General features: G+C 38.0%; 1 protein-coding gene across 8 annotated transcripts in view; it reads left to right on the top strand.

Annotated features, from left to right (window-relative positions):
* Nucleotides 1-16,508, top strand: part of USP32 (ubiquitin specific peptidase 32) — a 213,005-nt gene that overhangs the window by 163,930 nt on the left and 32,567 nt on the right. For 5 of the 8 annotated variants that reach the window (XM_063655613.1, XM_054457092.2, XM_063655612.1 and 2 more), the window contains 9 exons: nt 83-275; nt 2,737-2,912; nt 3,774-3,914; nt 6,531-6,648; nt 11,538-11,692; nt 12,626-12,707; nt 14,192-14,266; nt 14,773-14,911; nt 15,169-15,274. In XM_063655613.1, the coding sequence (XP_063511683.1) occupies nt 83-275; nt 2,737-2,912; nt 3,774-3,914; nt 6,531-6,648; nt 11,538-11,692; nt 12,626-12,707; nt 14,192-14,266; nt 14,773-14,911; nt 15,169-15,274 (1,185 nt within the window). The remainder of the gene's footprint in view (nt 1-82; nt 276-2,736; nt 2,913-3,773; nt 3,915-6,530; nt 6,649-11,537; nt 11,693-12,625; nt 12,708-14,191; nt 14,267-14,772; nt 14,912-15,168; nt 15,275-16,508) is intronic. The other 3 variants (XM_063655614.1, XM_063655611.1, XM_063655610.1) reach the window with 1 other exon arrangement.

Below are 16,508 nucleotides of genomic sequence, written 5' to 3'. Positions count from 1 at the left end.
AATTGTGAGATTTGTTTCTGAAGACTACATAGTTGTCAGATTATTCAACTTTGCTTCTTATTCTCTGATTTCCTGATTTTAGGATGCCAGCCCTGTGGTAATTGAGCCATCATCTGTTTTGAATGGAGGAAAATACTCATTTGGAACTGCAGCCCATCCTATGGAGCAGGTCGAAGATAGAATTGGAAGCAGCCTCAGTTATGTGAATACTACAGAAGAGAAATTTTCAGACAACATTTCTACTGCATCTGAAGCCTCAGAAACTGCTGGCAGCGGTAAATATGACCTATTCCCCTGAGGTTTATTGGTTTATTCCCCATGGATAGGTCTTTCTTTTCTTTCTTTCTTTTTTTTTTTTTTTTTTTTTTTGAGACTGAGTTTCACTGTTTTGCCCAGGCTGGAGCGCAGTGGCACGATCTCTGCTCACTGCAACCTCCACCTTCTGGGTTCAAGAGATTCTCCTCCCTCAGCCTCCTGAGTAGCTGCAATTACAGGCACCCGCCACCACGCCTGGCGAATTTTTGTATTTTTTTAGTAGAGATGGGGTTTCACTATGTTGGCCAGGCTGGTCTTGAACTCCCGACCTCGTAATCTGCCCACCTCGGCCTCCCAAAGTCCTGGGATTACAGGCGTGAGCCACTGTGCCCGGCCTCCCCATGGATAGTTATTAAGGCAGTCTAATTTGACAGAGGCTGTAGTGAATATGGTAGTAGGAGATCAGGCTTCCATTAACAGAAATAAGTTTTGAATGAAATGGTCAATTGTAAAATTCTTGAATATATTAGTATTTTTACGAAGAAAACCTCTTTTCCATATTATACTTCATTAAATCTCTCAATATGGAAATATTTTCACTATTTTCTTTTGAGACTGGATCTTGCTCTGTCACCCAAGGCCGGAGTACAGTGGCATAATCATGGCTTACTGCAGCCTCTGCCTCCTGGCCTCAAGCAATTCTCCCACCTCAGCCTCCTAAGAAGCTGGGACTACAGGCACGCGCCACCATGCCCAGCCATTTTTTTTGTGTTTTTATTTTAGGGATAGGGTTTTGCCATGTTGCCCAGGCTGGTCTCAAACTCCCAGGCTCAAGCAGTCCTCCGGCCTCAGCCTCTCAAAGTGCTGGGATTACAGGCATGAGCCATCACATGCGGCTATTTTCACTATTTTCATCAATCAAGCCCCATCTTTCCCTATTGCTATTAAATTATTTAGTCAGTAAATTTAAATTTTCGAAGATAGTCATCTCCAGGACTCTCTCTAGCCATAAACATAATTAAATTAAATGCACCCCACATCAGATTCTATGTATATTTCAGGCCAAAATATGGAGATTATTTTGTTAAAATACTGAGAAAGAATTCAGATGCCTCCCATAATTCCGTTTAGGCCTTGGTACTTACCTAAAACTTCATGTTTCCACACCTACAAGGAAGATGCTATGGTATTTCTATGGCCCAGCTGAATTGAGTTGATTGCTGTTATTCTGGTACAGTAGCAGAACCCTCAGTCTTACCCTATTGTTATTTATTTATTTACTTAAAGAGACAGGGTGTCGCTCTGTTGCCCAGGCTGTAGTGCAATGGCATGATCATAGCTCACTGTAACCTCCAGTTCCTGGGCTCAAACGATCCTCCTGTCTTAGCCTACCTAGTAGCTGGGACTACAGGTGTACACTGCCACACACAGCTAATTTTTTAATTGTTTTGTAGAGACGAGGTCTCATGTTGCCCGTGCTGGTTGCAGTCTTCTGGCTTCAAGCAGTCCTCCAGCCTTGGCTTCCCAAAGTGCTGAGATTACAGGCATGAGCCATTCCTCCTGGCCTGTGTTATTATTTCTTCCAAGATGTTCTTTTCTTTTTCTGTGGAAGGTGTAAGCAAATTGGACAGAGCCAGCATTTTCTTTACAAAGCTCCTTGTAGAATCTGCTTCTTCCCTCCCTTTCTGGTATTACAAAGATCACTTAGCGATCCTAGAAGTGCTGTCATCAGCTTTAACATGAGGATTATTTCTTAACCCCATCTAAAGATCCTGTTTGGTATGTGCTTACCATATAATCTGTGACACCAAAAGGCTGCATACCACAGGCAGAAGGTTACAAAGTGATGACTGCTAGGTTGTTTACCAAAGATTAGCATGTAGTTGAGAGTTGAAATGCCTTAAAATACCACTGAGGTTCACAACTCTAAGCCATGGTTAATCATTTTCTGTGCATATTGTCCTATTGTAAAGATCATATATTTCTTTCAAAAGAACTCGTGGACATTGAGTTCATAGATACAATAGGATCTAGCCCCCAGTACTCTTTTGTTGGAGTTCTTGTTTTAGTTTCCCTTTAATTTAGTGACTTCATATCACCATTATCTACCAAGAACATTTGGAATATTTTTCTAGTTTGAGGAAAATAATTAAAGGATGCTATGTAGAAGCCCAGCTGCTTAGCCCAGCTCTTCCCTTCCAGTCGGAGGACATATAATTCTCATTATGAATTATTAGATATTCTAGGAGGGTGGCCAAATGTTCATTTGGTAATAATTTTAAAAGCTCTTATTTTTAGTACCATGCTATGTATTGTTCAGAGAAGGATAACATTTCCTGTCTTCTACAGAATTACCAGAATCTGAATCTGTACTGACATGTCAACAGAGTAATACAATACATGGGCATTGAGTTCATATCCTCAAGCCTGTTTATGTATAATAACTAAAAATAAGAGATTCCATCCTCTTTTTTTTAATAGGCTTTCTGTATTCTGCCACACCAGGGGCAGATGTTTGCTTTGCTCGACAACATAACACTTCTGACAATAACAACCAGTGTTTGCTGGGAGCCAATGGGAATATTTTGTTGCACCTTAACCCTCAGAAACCAGGGGCTATTGATAATCAGCCATTAGTAACTCAAGAACCAGTAAAGGTAAGTAATTTTACATCTAAACTTAAAATTATTCTCTTGCAAGCTATTAATAAATTTCATTTCAGAGGTTTTAGCACATAGCAAAAGATTGGTGGTTCATTTAATTACTGTATTATAGATGGACATTTCTTTGTATAGTACATTTCTGTGAGAATATTTATGATTTAGAACTTACATAGAAGTAGTTTAGTAACCCTTGGCAATATTGTTATTCTTACTTAGGACAGCTATTCTGAAAATGTTGTTTCACATATGCTATGTATGAATTTTTTTTTCCAAACTAGTATTTTTTATTGTTTGAAAGAAATCTGTGAAGTTATTTCAAGTGCTTTAGTGATTTTTCCAAATGATATGCTTTGAGTTTCATTTCTTACATAGTTTATTTTGAAAGTCAAAAATAAAAATCTCTCATTAAAAATTCAGTTTTTTTGGCTGGACGTGGTGGCTCATGCCTGTAATCCTAGCACTTTGGGAGGCTGAGGTGGGCAGATCACGTGAGGTTAGGAGTTTGAGACCAGCCTGGCCAACATGGTGAAACCCCGTCTCTACTAAAAATACAAAAATTAGCCGGGCATGGTGACGTGTGCCTGTAATCCCAGCTACTTGGGAGGCTGAGGCAGGAGAATCACTGGAACACGGGAGGCGGAGGCTGCAGCAAGCCAAGATCGCGCCACCGTACTCCAGCCTGGGTGACAGAACAAGGCCCCATCGCCAAAAAAAAAAAAGAAAAAAATTAAGTTTTTCCAGCAACATGAAACTGGATGGTGATATATGAGTTTGTTTTCCTGTATCTAGGTATTGCTGAGACCCAAAAACCTTTGTAATATTGAAAGTCAACATTGTCATTCTATTCTTTCTCAGGCTACATCATTAACGCTAGAAGGAGGACGATTAAAACGAACTCCACAGCTGATTCACAGAAGAGATTATGAAATGGTCCCAGAACCTGTGTGGAGAGCACTTTATCACTGGTATGGAGCAAACCTGGCCTTACCTAGACCAGTAAGTATAGTTAATAGTGCCTTATATAAGAAGCAGTCATAGATGGGGGTCTTCTGTTACTTTTTCTGTGTGACTCTCACTAACCACAAACTAGCTCTTACCTTGTGGTAGAAGAGTGTTCTGAACCTATGTGGATTGTTCAATGTTAGGTTCCTTCACATTCATTCATTCATTCATAAATAAAGGCAAGGAAATAGGAGGCTGTTGAATGTGTTATCCACATAAAAGTAGACATCACCTAGGATATGCGAAACTTAGGCTGGAGGGGAAGACAGGCCAAGAGCCAGTGCCAAAAAGTTCAGTGAATGTAGGGCGTGATGCAGAGGTTATTTCTGAAACTACTATTCCCAACGATCACACAGGTATCTAGTTAGGGATTGGATTCTTCTTGTAGCTTTTGGTGGATTTTTGTGGTTTATGTTTTTGAAGGAGGGGCATATAAAAGATCACAACATATGATAACAGAATATTATATTAAAATATTAGTATATAGCACCATTTGTTGTGCTTACACGGTAAACAGCACTCGGTACTCTGGACACTCTTTTTACATTGTTGATGCAGTAAAATATAACAAGATGTTTTGGTGGGATTTGTTTTGGTATATTAAGAAACACTCTTCCACCTGTAATCCCAGCACTTTGGGAGGCTGAGGCAGGCAGATCATGAGGTCAGGAGTTCGAGACCAGTCTGGCCAACATAGTGAAACCCTGTGTCTAATAAAAATACAAAAATTATCCAGTGTGGTGGCACGCACCTGTAGTTCCAGCTACTTGGTAGGCTGAGGCAGGAGAATCGTCTGAACCCAGGAGGCAGAGGTTGCAGTGAGCCAAGACTGCACACCATTGCACTCCTGCCTGAGTGACAGAGCGAGACTCCGTCTCAAAAAAAAAAAAAAAAAGAAACACTCTTCCTTTTATAATGTCCAAGCTAAAACTTCCCTATGCCAGGAAGGTTTTGTATAGATGAGATATGGTACGTTAACTTCTAAAAAGAGTAAAAATCTGTTATAAAACAGACTAATGTAATTTTGATGTTGATTTTGAGTTCTTAATAATTACATTTATGAAAAATAACCTCAAGCTCCAGAGTTCAAACAGTATTCCCACCTCAGCCTCCCCAATAGCTAAGACTACAGGCACACACCACCATAACAGCTAATTTTTAAATTTTTTTAAGAGACAGAATCTTGCTGTGTTGCCCAGGCTGGTCTCAAACTCCTGGTCTCAAGCAGTCCTTCTGCCTTGGCCTCCCAAAATGCTGGTGTTACAGGCATGAGCCACTGCACCTGGCCTGTAGTGTTGTTTTTATTTGATTCTTTATTGCTCCCTCTTGATACTAAAAAAAAAAGTTCTGTTGCAGAAGATATTGGTTATGAGAGTAAAGGAAAATAAAGCTTGGTCACCTGAGACTTAAAAGACTCTGTAAGAGTTTCTGTTTTCAAGAATTTCAGTGTTGGCTGGGCGCGGTGGCTCACGCCTGTAATCTCAGCACTTTGGGAGGCCGAGGCGGGCGGATCACGAAGTCAGGAGATCGAGACCATCCTGGCTAACACGGTGAAACCCCATCTCTACTAAAAATACAAAAACAAAATTAGCCGGGCGTGGTGGCGGGCGCCTGTATTCCCAGCTACTTGGGAGGCTGAGGCAGGAGAATGGCAAGAACCTGGGAGGCAGAGTTTACGATGAGCCAAGATCGGGCCACTGCACTCCAGCCTGGGCGACAGAGCGAGACTGTGTCTCAAAAAAAAAAAAAAGAGAGTTTCAGTGTTAACCCTGCTATCCTTTTAGAATATGAAATTGATAATGTACTACTCTTACAACAATATTTTGATAATTAAATGTTTTCCTGTGTCTGTGGGCTTGTAAGCAGGTTAAAATTACTTAAAAATCCTATTCCAACAATGTGAAATCTGAGTTTTTTTAACATCCAAATTTTTTGTTTAAATCATAGACAAAACATATGTGAACAGACTGATTACGCAAGTAGAACATAGTAAATTTTTATATGGGAACAGTTGTATTCTCACTACTAGTACAAAACATAAAAATTTAAGCAATTTATAATACTCTTCATATTAATGAAATGTGGATGTTTTTAAATGATGTCCAGTGATAAGGTTTTATGAGAGTAGTATACTTACACATTACTGGCAATAATGTAAATTGCTAAACTTTAGATGGCAGCATGACTATATAGCTAATGAATACTTCCATAGTTTTTGACTTGTAACTCAATTTTTATGAATTTGTCCCTAAAATATCAGTCATTTATATACATGAAATATGTAAAAATGAAAAGACTTATGGTGTGAGGGTAGTAGAATTATAGATAATACTTAAGGGTTTTTTTTTTCCTCAGTGTTGTTACCTGCTTTTAAATAAAAGGGGAGAAGATATCTACAAGGAGTTATAATCTTAGGAAATGGGTTTCGGAGCAGGAATTTAACAGTAATCAGATCCATATAACTTAAATGTGTGAGTTTCAGTAATTACTGAAATGTAGCTAGTGAACTTGTTGGACATTTTGGTTTAGAAATAAATCTCAGAAGTTAGATTAAAATGACAAGTTTTGTTTCTTTTTTTAGTGATCTCTTTTTATCTTTTAAAACAATAGGTTATCAAGAACAGCAAGACAGACATCCCAGAGCTGGAATTATTTCCCCGCTATCTTCTCTTCCTGAGACAGCAGCCTGCCACTCGGACACAGCAGTCTAACATCTGGGTGAATATGGGTATGATGAGCCTGAGAATGTTTCCTCAGCATTTACCGAGAGGTAACTTAAGAATGCAGCAAGAATACCATGCATTTCCTTAAAAAAAAAAAGGTGAAAACTACGTTGCTCGAAGTCTGGTGCCACTGTATTGATACACATTCCCATCAGCTTTCCTACAGACTCAGTAATTAATTTTTACAGGGCTTAGATCTATGGTCATGCACAAGACTAGATGAGGGGTAGAAGCAAAAATCCCAACAGCAAACTGAGATGGGATGTTTCCTTTTCTACTTACAAAGAAAATAAATAGAAATAGATTTTACATGCTTTATTTCTTTGAGACAAGCCATTGTAAATTGTTACTAGACTAAGTAGTAGTATACCAGTCATTGACTGGTCTTTTCAACTCCACTCAAATTTGTAAAAAGCAATTCCTTTTATACTATCACCTTTTTTGTTTTTTAAGGTTTTTGTTGTTGTTTGGTTTTTTGACAAAACATGATACATTTCTCATGCTTGATCTAAAGAGGCTTTATATAAGAGACAGAGAGTACAGAGCAAAAGGGATATTTTTGAAGATTAAAGTGATATATTTGCTTTGAAAAAACATCAAGCCTATCAAAATGACATATAAAGTAGTTCCCATTTTAATGTATAACATGCAAAAAGTTCCCCTTTCATTTCTCTATAAGGTTAAACTTTTACCGATGGGCAAGACTTGCTCTGTGCTTTTGCTTTGCAAATATTTGAAATTATTCTTCAGCAGTAAAGAAATAATAAGCTGAGCACGGTGGCTCATGTCTGTAATCCCACAATTTGGGAGGATGAGGTGGGCAGATTACTTGAGGTCAGGAGTTCAAGACTAGCCTGGCCAACATGAACCCTGTCTCTACTAAAAATACAAAAATTAGCTGGGCGTGGTGGTGTTGTAATTTCAGCTACTTGGGAGGCTAGGGCAAGAGAATTGCTTGAACCCAGGAGGTGGAGGTTGCAGTGAGCCAAGATCACACCGTTGCACTCCAGCCTGGGTGACAGAGTGAGACTCTATCTCAAAAAATAATATTAATAATAATGAGCAACCATTTACACAAATTCTCAGACTATGTTAATAATACCATCATGTTATAATAATTAAAATAACTTAGTATGCAAGAACTACCTCTGAACCCTGACCAAAATAAGTACTTGCTCTCCTTTGAAATTGAACAAAGTTAGTTTTGTATCTTCATTAAAGGTTGTATTCATATAATATATGAAGATTCTTTTATTTTTTATTTTTATTTTTTTTTTGAGATGGAGTCTTGCTCTGTCGCCCAGGCTGGAGTGCAGTGGCGCGATCTCGGCTTACTGCAAGCTCCGCCTCCCAGGTTCACGCCATTCTCCTGCCTCAGCCTCCCCAGTAGCTGGGACTACAGGCACCCGCCACCACACCCGGCTAATTTTTTGCATTTTTAGTAGAGACGGGGTTTCACCGTGTTAGCCAGGATGTTCTCGATCTCCTGACCTTGTGATCCATCCACCTCGGCCTGTTTGGTAAGAATTCTTTCAATAGTGTTTCGTAATAATTATAGCAAAGCATTGGCCCCTGTCTACCAAACTTTGTCTTTGGGGAAAACAGCAAAATCAAAGAACAGTGAGGCTGGGCATGGTGACTGATGCCTGTAATCCCAACAGTTTGGGAGGCTGGGGAGGAGGATCATTTGAAGCCAGGAGTTTGAGACCAGCCTGGGCAGCATAGTAAGATCCTGTCTCTACAAAAAATTTTTTAAATTAGCTGGGCACAGTGGTGTGCCCTGTAGTCTCAGCTACTCAAGAGGCTGAGGTGGGAAGATCTCTTAAGCCCAGGAGTTCGAGGCTGTGGTGAGCTATGATTGTGCCACCATACTCCAGTCTGGGTAACAGAGCAAGAGCTTGTCTCTTAAAAAAAATAAAAAGTGAAGAAAACCATTTTTTAAAAAAGGAACAGTGAGATAGAACCTTTATGAAACATTCTTGATTTAATTTTCCATTAGAAGGATTAGCGTTGCTTCCATGGCACCCATTACAACTTTTTCAATTCTCTTTGAAAGATAACATGAGGCCAGGTGCAGTGACTCATGCCTAGAATCCCAGCACTTTGGGAGGCCGAGGCTGGTGAATCACCAGAGGTCAGGAGTTCGAGACCAACCTGGTCAACATGGCGAAACCCCATCTTTACTAAAAATACAAAAATTAGCCATGTGTGGTGGCAGGTGCCTGTAATCCCAGCTACTCGGGAGGGTGAGGCATGAGAACTGCTTGAACCCAGGAGGCAGAGGTTGCAGTGAGCCAAGATCACGCCATGCACTCTAGCCTGGGAGACAGAGCGAGACTCTGTCTCAAAAAAATATATAAAAGAAAGATAACATGAGTGGCAAGATGTGTTGTTGCGCTTTTAGTAGGTATTCTTTGTAACTCTTGTGCTGATCCTAGATTTTTGCTGCTTCTATAAATTCCATTAGATTTGTTGGTGCTATTCAAAAGCACAAAAGTATGTATAGTAAGTGGCTGCCTGCTTAATGAGCTATGCTATAAAAACTTTATAAAACTCAAATTTTCATATTGTGGCTTAGGACAATAGAGATTGACTTGAATACCATACTTATATGCTTCTGAATCCTAGAACTGCATATTTCAGATGCTCCAAATTTGGTTTTAATTTCAAATTTTATTCCTTGCTAATTAGTTGTGAAATCAATCATTAATCATTTTAAAATTTATAAAAATACGCTTTCTTGCTGTAATCTTACCACTAATCCTAAAATGTATAATTGGAGAAATTTGCTCTTTTGTTTTCTTTTAGAGATTATCCTTTGCTTGCTGATTGTAAAAGATTTGCTTGCTATGTGTTTAAAAACTGATCACGGGTTGGGTTTTGTTCTGCCATAACATAATGTTCTTCTTTCTCAAATACTCAATTTATTACAGCTGTTTACTAGGCTCTTTTATTCCTTTTGAAGTGACAAGTATTCAAACCTTCTTGCAGTTATAATTACTTAAAAGTAGCCTTTTCTACAGACAAGGCTATAGAAGTCATTGTTTTTTAGGTGACTTTTTAGCCTACCTTAAGTGAGGGAATTCCTTTTCTGAAGTTCTAAAAAAGTAGATGATGCACATATTTTCTCAGCTTTATTTAGTAGAGAAGACTCACTAAAAGCATGTTTCAGGAAGAAAAAAGCTAACTCACAATTGAATGGGTAGAAAATTATTTGGAATGTACATTATATTGATAAGTTTATATTTTTAAGTTGGATTGCTCAATAAAAAACAGCCTCAGCAGAGAAGACTATTTTAAGCCAAGTTATGTCTAGATTTTTGGCGGAATAGTTAACCAGGGTTTAATGATTTTTTTTTTTTTTTTTTTGCCACCTCTCTTTGATTTCCATAATCTCTTGTCATTTCATACCCCTCCTCTTTTGAAGTATGTAGTGAGACTTGATATATTCTTCCTTCACTCTTTACTCTTTTCCCCTGTGTTACCACTCTTCTTGTTTCTACCTTTAGCCCTTCAGGAATTCAAGGTCATGTCTGTCGTCATCTTACTGGGTGGACAGGCTAATATGATTTTTTTTCCTTATTGGGCACTTATTTATTTGGCCATGGGAAACTTCTTGGCTTCAGTCTGAAACTCTGTTTTGACCAAGTGTGGTAGCTCACACACTTGTAATCTCAGTTTGTAATCCCAGAACTTTGGGGGGCCAAGACCAAAGGATTGGTGGGAGGATTCCCTGAGCCCTGGAGTTCAAGACCAGCCTGAGCAACATAGAGAGACCCTGTCTCTACTTGGGAAGCCAAAGTGCGAGGAACACTTGAATGAGGGAGGTTGAGGCTGCAGTGAGCCATGATTGCCGCACCGCACTACAGCCTGAGCAACAGAATGAGACTTTATCTCAAATAATGATAATAAAAAACTCTGTTTGGCTATGTAGAGTCTATACCTATTTAGAATTTTATGTCAAATTCTCTTTTTTTAAATTGATATGTAATAGATATACATATGTTTTCTGGTGCAGTTGTACCACTGTGCTAGATAATTGAGCTACTTAATGACTGAGAGTGATGGGATTACTGATTCAAGGAAAGTTTAGGAAAGTGGACCAGGTGAATCCAATTATCTATCTGTGGGATTCAAATCCCATCTCATTTTATCTTCTCCACTGAGTTTTTTTGTTTTTTTTTTAACTCTGTCTTAATTTTTTTTTCCACTGAGTTTTATTTCATTTTGCTGTTGACTGTGACACAGCTGAGTGCAGCCAGATATCAATGCCAATTGTTTTCTGGCATGTTCCTACTCTTCTTGGTATCCAAATATTGCCAATTATTTGGACCTTGGGCCTTGGGCCTTTGCTCATCTTTTCAAAGTTGAGGCTTTGGACTCACTTTAAAACACCTGGAAGGCTGGGCTTGATGGCTCACGCCTATAATTCCAGCACTTTGGGAAGCCGAGGCAGGTGGATCGCTTGAGCCCAGGAGTTAGAGACCAGCCAGGGCAACATGGCCAAGACCCTGTCTCTACCCAAAAATGTACAAAAATTAGCCAGATGTGGTGGCGTGTGCCTGTAGTACCAGCTACTCAGGAGGCTGAGGTGGAAGGATTGCTTGAGCCCTGGAGGTGGAGGCTGCAGTGAGCCAAAATCACAGCACCGCACTCTAGCCTGGCAACATAACAAGACTCCATCTATTAAAAACAAACAAACAAACAAACAAAAAGAACTTTGGTCTCCTGCCTGCATTTTAAAGCTTTTTGGTACTCTTCATTTATAAAATTATTACACCTGTAATTCTCATTTCTCATTATTATTTCCTAAAATAGTATGGTCCCCATTGCTGAGAGGGGTGCTTCTTTTTCACATCTGCCTTTTTTCTTACTGTGATTACTGTAACCATAGGAAATGTACCTTCTCCGAATGCACCTTTAAAGCGGGTGTTAGCCTATACAGGCTGTTTTAGTCGAATGCAGACCATCAAGGAAATTCACGAATATCTATCTCAAAGGCTGCGTATTAAAGAGGAAGATATGCGCCTGTGGCTATACAACAGTGAGGTAAGAGGCATCTCAGAGTCATGGAGAGCCTGATTGTTGGTATTTGTTTAATTTTAAATAGTAAAAGAAATTTGCTAAACTTCTTTACAATTTTAGTACATATGTTGCCAAAGAGCACAAGGCTGATTAAGTGTTAAATCATATTTCATGAGTATGGGGATTTTGCCTATAGTAATTATGCTAAAAGCCATGTCTAGGATATCAGTGAAAAGTTCATCTTTTAAGTTAGTATATGTATACTTGTAATATTTGTCTCTGAGATCCGTAATAGCAATTGATCACCATGGACAGTACCATCTTTCAAAGATTATTGTTATATATAAAGATTACATGTTACAAAGATTATATGTTACATTATAAACTAATGGTGTGGCCGAGCACAGTGGCTCATGCCTGTAATCCCATCACTTTGGGAGGCCAAGGCGGCTGGAGCACCAGAGGTCAGGAGTTTGAGACCAGCCTGGCCAACGTGGTGAAACCCCATCTCTACTAAAAATACAAAAATTAGCTGGGCGTGGCGGCGTGAGCCTGTAGTCCCAGCTACTCAGAAGGCTGAGGCAGGAGAATTGCTTGAACCCAGAGGCGGAGGTTGCAGTGAGCTGAGATAGCGCCACTACACTCCAGCCTGGGCAACAGAGCCAGATTCCATCTTTAAAAAAAAAAAAAAAAACTTATTCATGTAACCAAACACCACTTGTTCCCCAAAAACCTATTGAAATTTTAAAAAAGAGAAAGATAATGCTTATGAAGTACACATTGTCTTTCTCTCATACTGCCACCTAAGTTATAAATATTTATGAACAACTATAGTAGGCCAGATATTTGTGATATAACTACAAAGAAGTTTTTTTTTTATTGTTACTCATTTTTATCTCTGTATTTGTTTCAAGTTTACTAACCAAATAACAAAAACATCTCCTCCTCCTTACACAGAACTACCTTACTCTTCTGGATGATGAGGATCATAAATTGGAATATTTGAAAATCCAGGATGAACAACACCTGGTAATTGAAGGTACAAGATGGAAGCATGCATCTATATTAAATTTTCAAGGGGAAGAATCTAAAGAGTTACTAATAACCCATTTTATAATTTTCTCCAAGACAACTGTTATTTGATCATTATGTTTTTATGATAAAGAAACCCTTTGGAAAAAAAAGAAAAAGAAAATCCTTTGAACTCTTATGTAATCCTACCATACAATTTAGATTGCTTTAAAGGGAAAATATTCTGTTTTTAGTCATTGACTGACAAAGGATGGGAATGGTAGATAAAAACAAGTGAATTCAGTTTACAAATTTATAGTTCCTTAAAATTTTCAAGTTGCTGCTTTGAGTTTGAGTGAAGAAAACAACTTTCTTACATAGTTAGTAGCACAGGCTTTCATTAGTCACCAACATTGGCTACTCACTGACAGAGCTACTTGTATATTCATAGATTTACACACTGGCATGCACATGCCATTAAAAACTTTTTAAGTGTATCTTTTCCCATCAAGTTTTGTGGCAATGTTGTTAGCTGCCTTTGTATTAAAATGAATAGGCCGGGCGCAGTGGCTCACTCCTGTAATCCCAGCACTTTGGGAGGCTGAGATGGATGGATCACTTGAGGTCAGGAGTTCCAGACCAGCCTGGCCAACATGGTGAAATCTGTCTCTGCTAAAAATACAAAAATTAGCCGGGAGTGATGGCACGTGCCCGTAGTCCCAGCTACTCAGGAAGCTGAGGCACGAGAATCAGTCAAGCCCAGGAGGCGGAGGTTGCAGTGACTTAAGATCACGTCACTGCACTCCAAACTGGGGGACAAAGCCAGACTGTCTCAAAAAAAAAAAAGGAATAAATTACTCTGACAGTTGTTACAATTTAAGAAAGAGTTGTAATTTCTAATGTTTTAAGTATAAGAAATTCCATTGTTTCTGAACTTTAATTACTTCTGTAGATGGTTGAGTATAATTTTACTTCAAGTAGGTAATTGAGGGAAAAGATTATTCAAACCAAGTGACTTTAAAGTCCTCAATATGAAGAATAGGAATGGTTTTAGAGCCAATTACAGGCATGTGCTGCAAAAAGATTTGTCAACAAAAGACCTGTATACAGCAGTGGTCCCATAAGATTATAATACTGTATTTTTAGTTGTACCTTTTCTATGTTCCAACATGTTTAGATACACAAATACTTACCATTGTGTTACACTTGCCTACAGTATTCAATACAGTAACATACTGTACAGGTTTGTAGCCAAGGAGCAACAGCCTATACCATACATAGCCTAGGTTTGTGTAGGTACACTCTGTGATGTTCACACAAAGACAAAATCACCTAATGATGCATTTCTCAGAATGTAACCTCATCGTTAAGCAATGCATGTACTAAAATTAACTAGATTTTAAAACTTCTGATTTAGGAATAAGATGTCTTAAAAAAAAAAAAAAAAGAAGCAATCGAGTGGGTGTAAATTAGATAGATAAGAAATTAACACATTCCTATCTGTCCTTCCAGTTCGCAACAAAGATATGAGTTGGCCTGAGGAGATGTCTTTTATAGCAAATAGTAGTAAAATAGATAGACACAAGGGTAAGTCTCCAGTATTATTTTTTAAAGAGATTATTTTAAATGTATTCTTTTTTTTTTCTTCTCTCAACTATTGAAGTGCTAACAACTTTTGGTTTTCTAGTTCAAAAGTAATTAGGGCCTTCTTCTTTTTCTTTTTTCCTGAAGCAACATTTGATGTTGGCAAACCCACCATCAAATTATTTTCTAAATTTCTTTCTAACTCTGCAATTAAATAATTTATATGTTTTAAAAGGCATACTAGAAGAAGAATTGTTTGGATTATTTTGAAAAATCATAGCAATTAAAAAGAATAATTGCTACTTCTGGGTTACAAATGAGCATGGATCATCACTGTGGCCAGACACTCCATGAAAAGCCTTCTCTAGCATTTCAAAGACCTGCTAGAGAATTATTAGCACCATTTAGCTGATTATGAGAGTTATAAAAAATCTTTTCATTGAATATAAGTAACTGTGCCATGGCATATTACTACAGCTAAGCTTTGGTTCTCATATTGTTTGTTCCAGTTCCCACAGAAAAGGGAGCCACAGGTCTAAGCAACCTGGGAAACACATGCTTCATGAACTCAAGCATCCAGTGTGTTAGTAATACACAGCCACTGACACAGTATTTTATCTCAGGGAGACATCTTTATGAACTCAACAGGTAATCTTTCTTGAGTCACTGGCCTCTTAACCTGTGACTTTGATATAAACCCAATATCACCTAAATTTCCTCTTTTTTCACCCTGCGGGAGAACGATTTTATTTTATTTGCCCTATTTAATATGAAATAGGCCAAGGAATACATCTCTTGTTTCAAAAAGAAAAGATATTTTGATGTGAGATGCTAGGCATTTTTGTGCCCACATGATTGTGATTTATGAGAATCTTTGGCAACAAATTTTCCTCTCGAACTTCTAGGACAAATCCCATTGGTATGAAGGGGCATATGGCTAAATGCTATGGTGATTTAGTACAGGAACTTTGGAGTGGAACTCAGAAGAATGTTGCCCCATTAAAGCTTCGGGTAAGCAGGTTAAAATAATATAAAAGTATTTAATTCCTAAATAGTTGTTTAATCATTTTTCTCTACTTGTTTTTTGTGTTTAGCCTTTTAGCTTAATAAATGTTTTTGGACCCTTCACTTGGTATAAACAAGAGGCCAAATTCTTTTGCTTGTTTAAATATATGCAAAATACTATTGTATATGTAGTGGGTAGGATAAAGACCAAAGGTACACTCTAAATTGGGGATGTCATTCATTTTACTAATTTGTAAACGTCTTATATGAAGAGTAAACCTTTTTTGGTAATACTTCACTATTAGCAGTATTCTAACTGCAGGGTGGACCTCAGAGTCTTATTAATTACATCCAATCCAATACATTTTCAACATAGCTAAGATAGTTCTATCTGTAGAATACAAAGAAGTAGGCTGGGCGCAGGGGCTCACGCCTGTAATCTCAGCACTTTGGGAGGCCGAGGTGGGTGGATCACTTGAGGCCAGGAGTTCAAGACCAGCCTGGACAACATGGCGAAACCCTGTCTCTACTAAAAAAAATTAGCCGGGCATAGTGGTGCATGCTTGTAATCCCAGCTACTTGGGAGGCTGAGGCACAAGAAATGCTTGAACCTGGGAGGTGGTGTTTGCAATGAGCCAAGATCGCACCACTGTACTCCAGCCTGGGCGACAGAGTAAGACTCTGTCTCCAAAAAGAAAAAAAAAAGTAGAAGGATGAATGAATGAAACTAATGAATATAAGTTTTATATTAATATCAGATGTAGTAGATTTTAGTGGTTAGGATTATTCATTATTTTTATTTAAATACAAAGCAAAAGCTTTTTATATTACAAATTATTAACTATAACAGCTACACATTTGACTACTTACCTCTTGCCAGGCACTATTCTGATTAATTTATATCCTCTAAATAATTCTATAATATAATGCAGTTAATAAAATTTAGGAGGCAACAAGACCAGAAAATGTAATTGTTGAAGACAACATTACATTATATAAAATAATATATACACATATTATTTTATACATGTTATGTATTATTATATACACATTATTTTATGCATGTGTTATGTATATATTATGTACCTATAAAATATACATATTTCATATGCATATAAAAATGTGTAAAACGTTATAGAACAGCATGTCTTTCAATGTGAGCAAACGCTGCTTTAATATTTCTGTCTTAAATAACATCTGTGTGCCTGAAGAACAGTTTGCTTATGTGATACTGAACTGA

This window comes from Pongo pygmaeus, chromosome 19, assembly GCF_028885625.2.
Source record: "Pongo pygmaeus isolate AG05252 chromosome 19, NHGRI_mPonPyg2-v2.0_pri, whole genome shotgun sequence".
Classification (NCBI taxonomy): Eukaryota; Metazoa; Chordata; class Mammalia; order Primates; family Hominidae; genus Pongo; species Pongo pygmaeus.
This window is presented reverse-complemented; position numbering and strand designations above follow the sequence as displayed.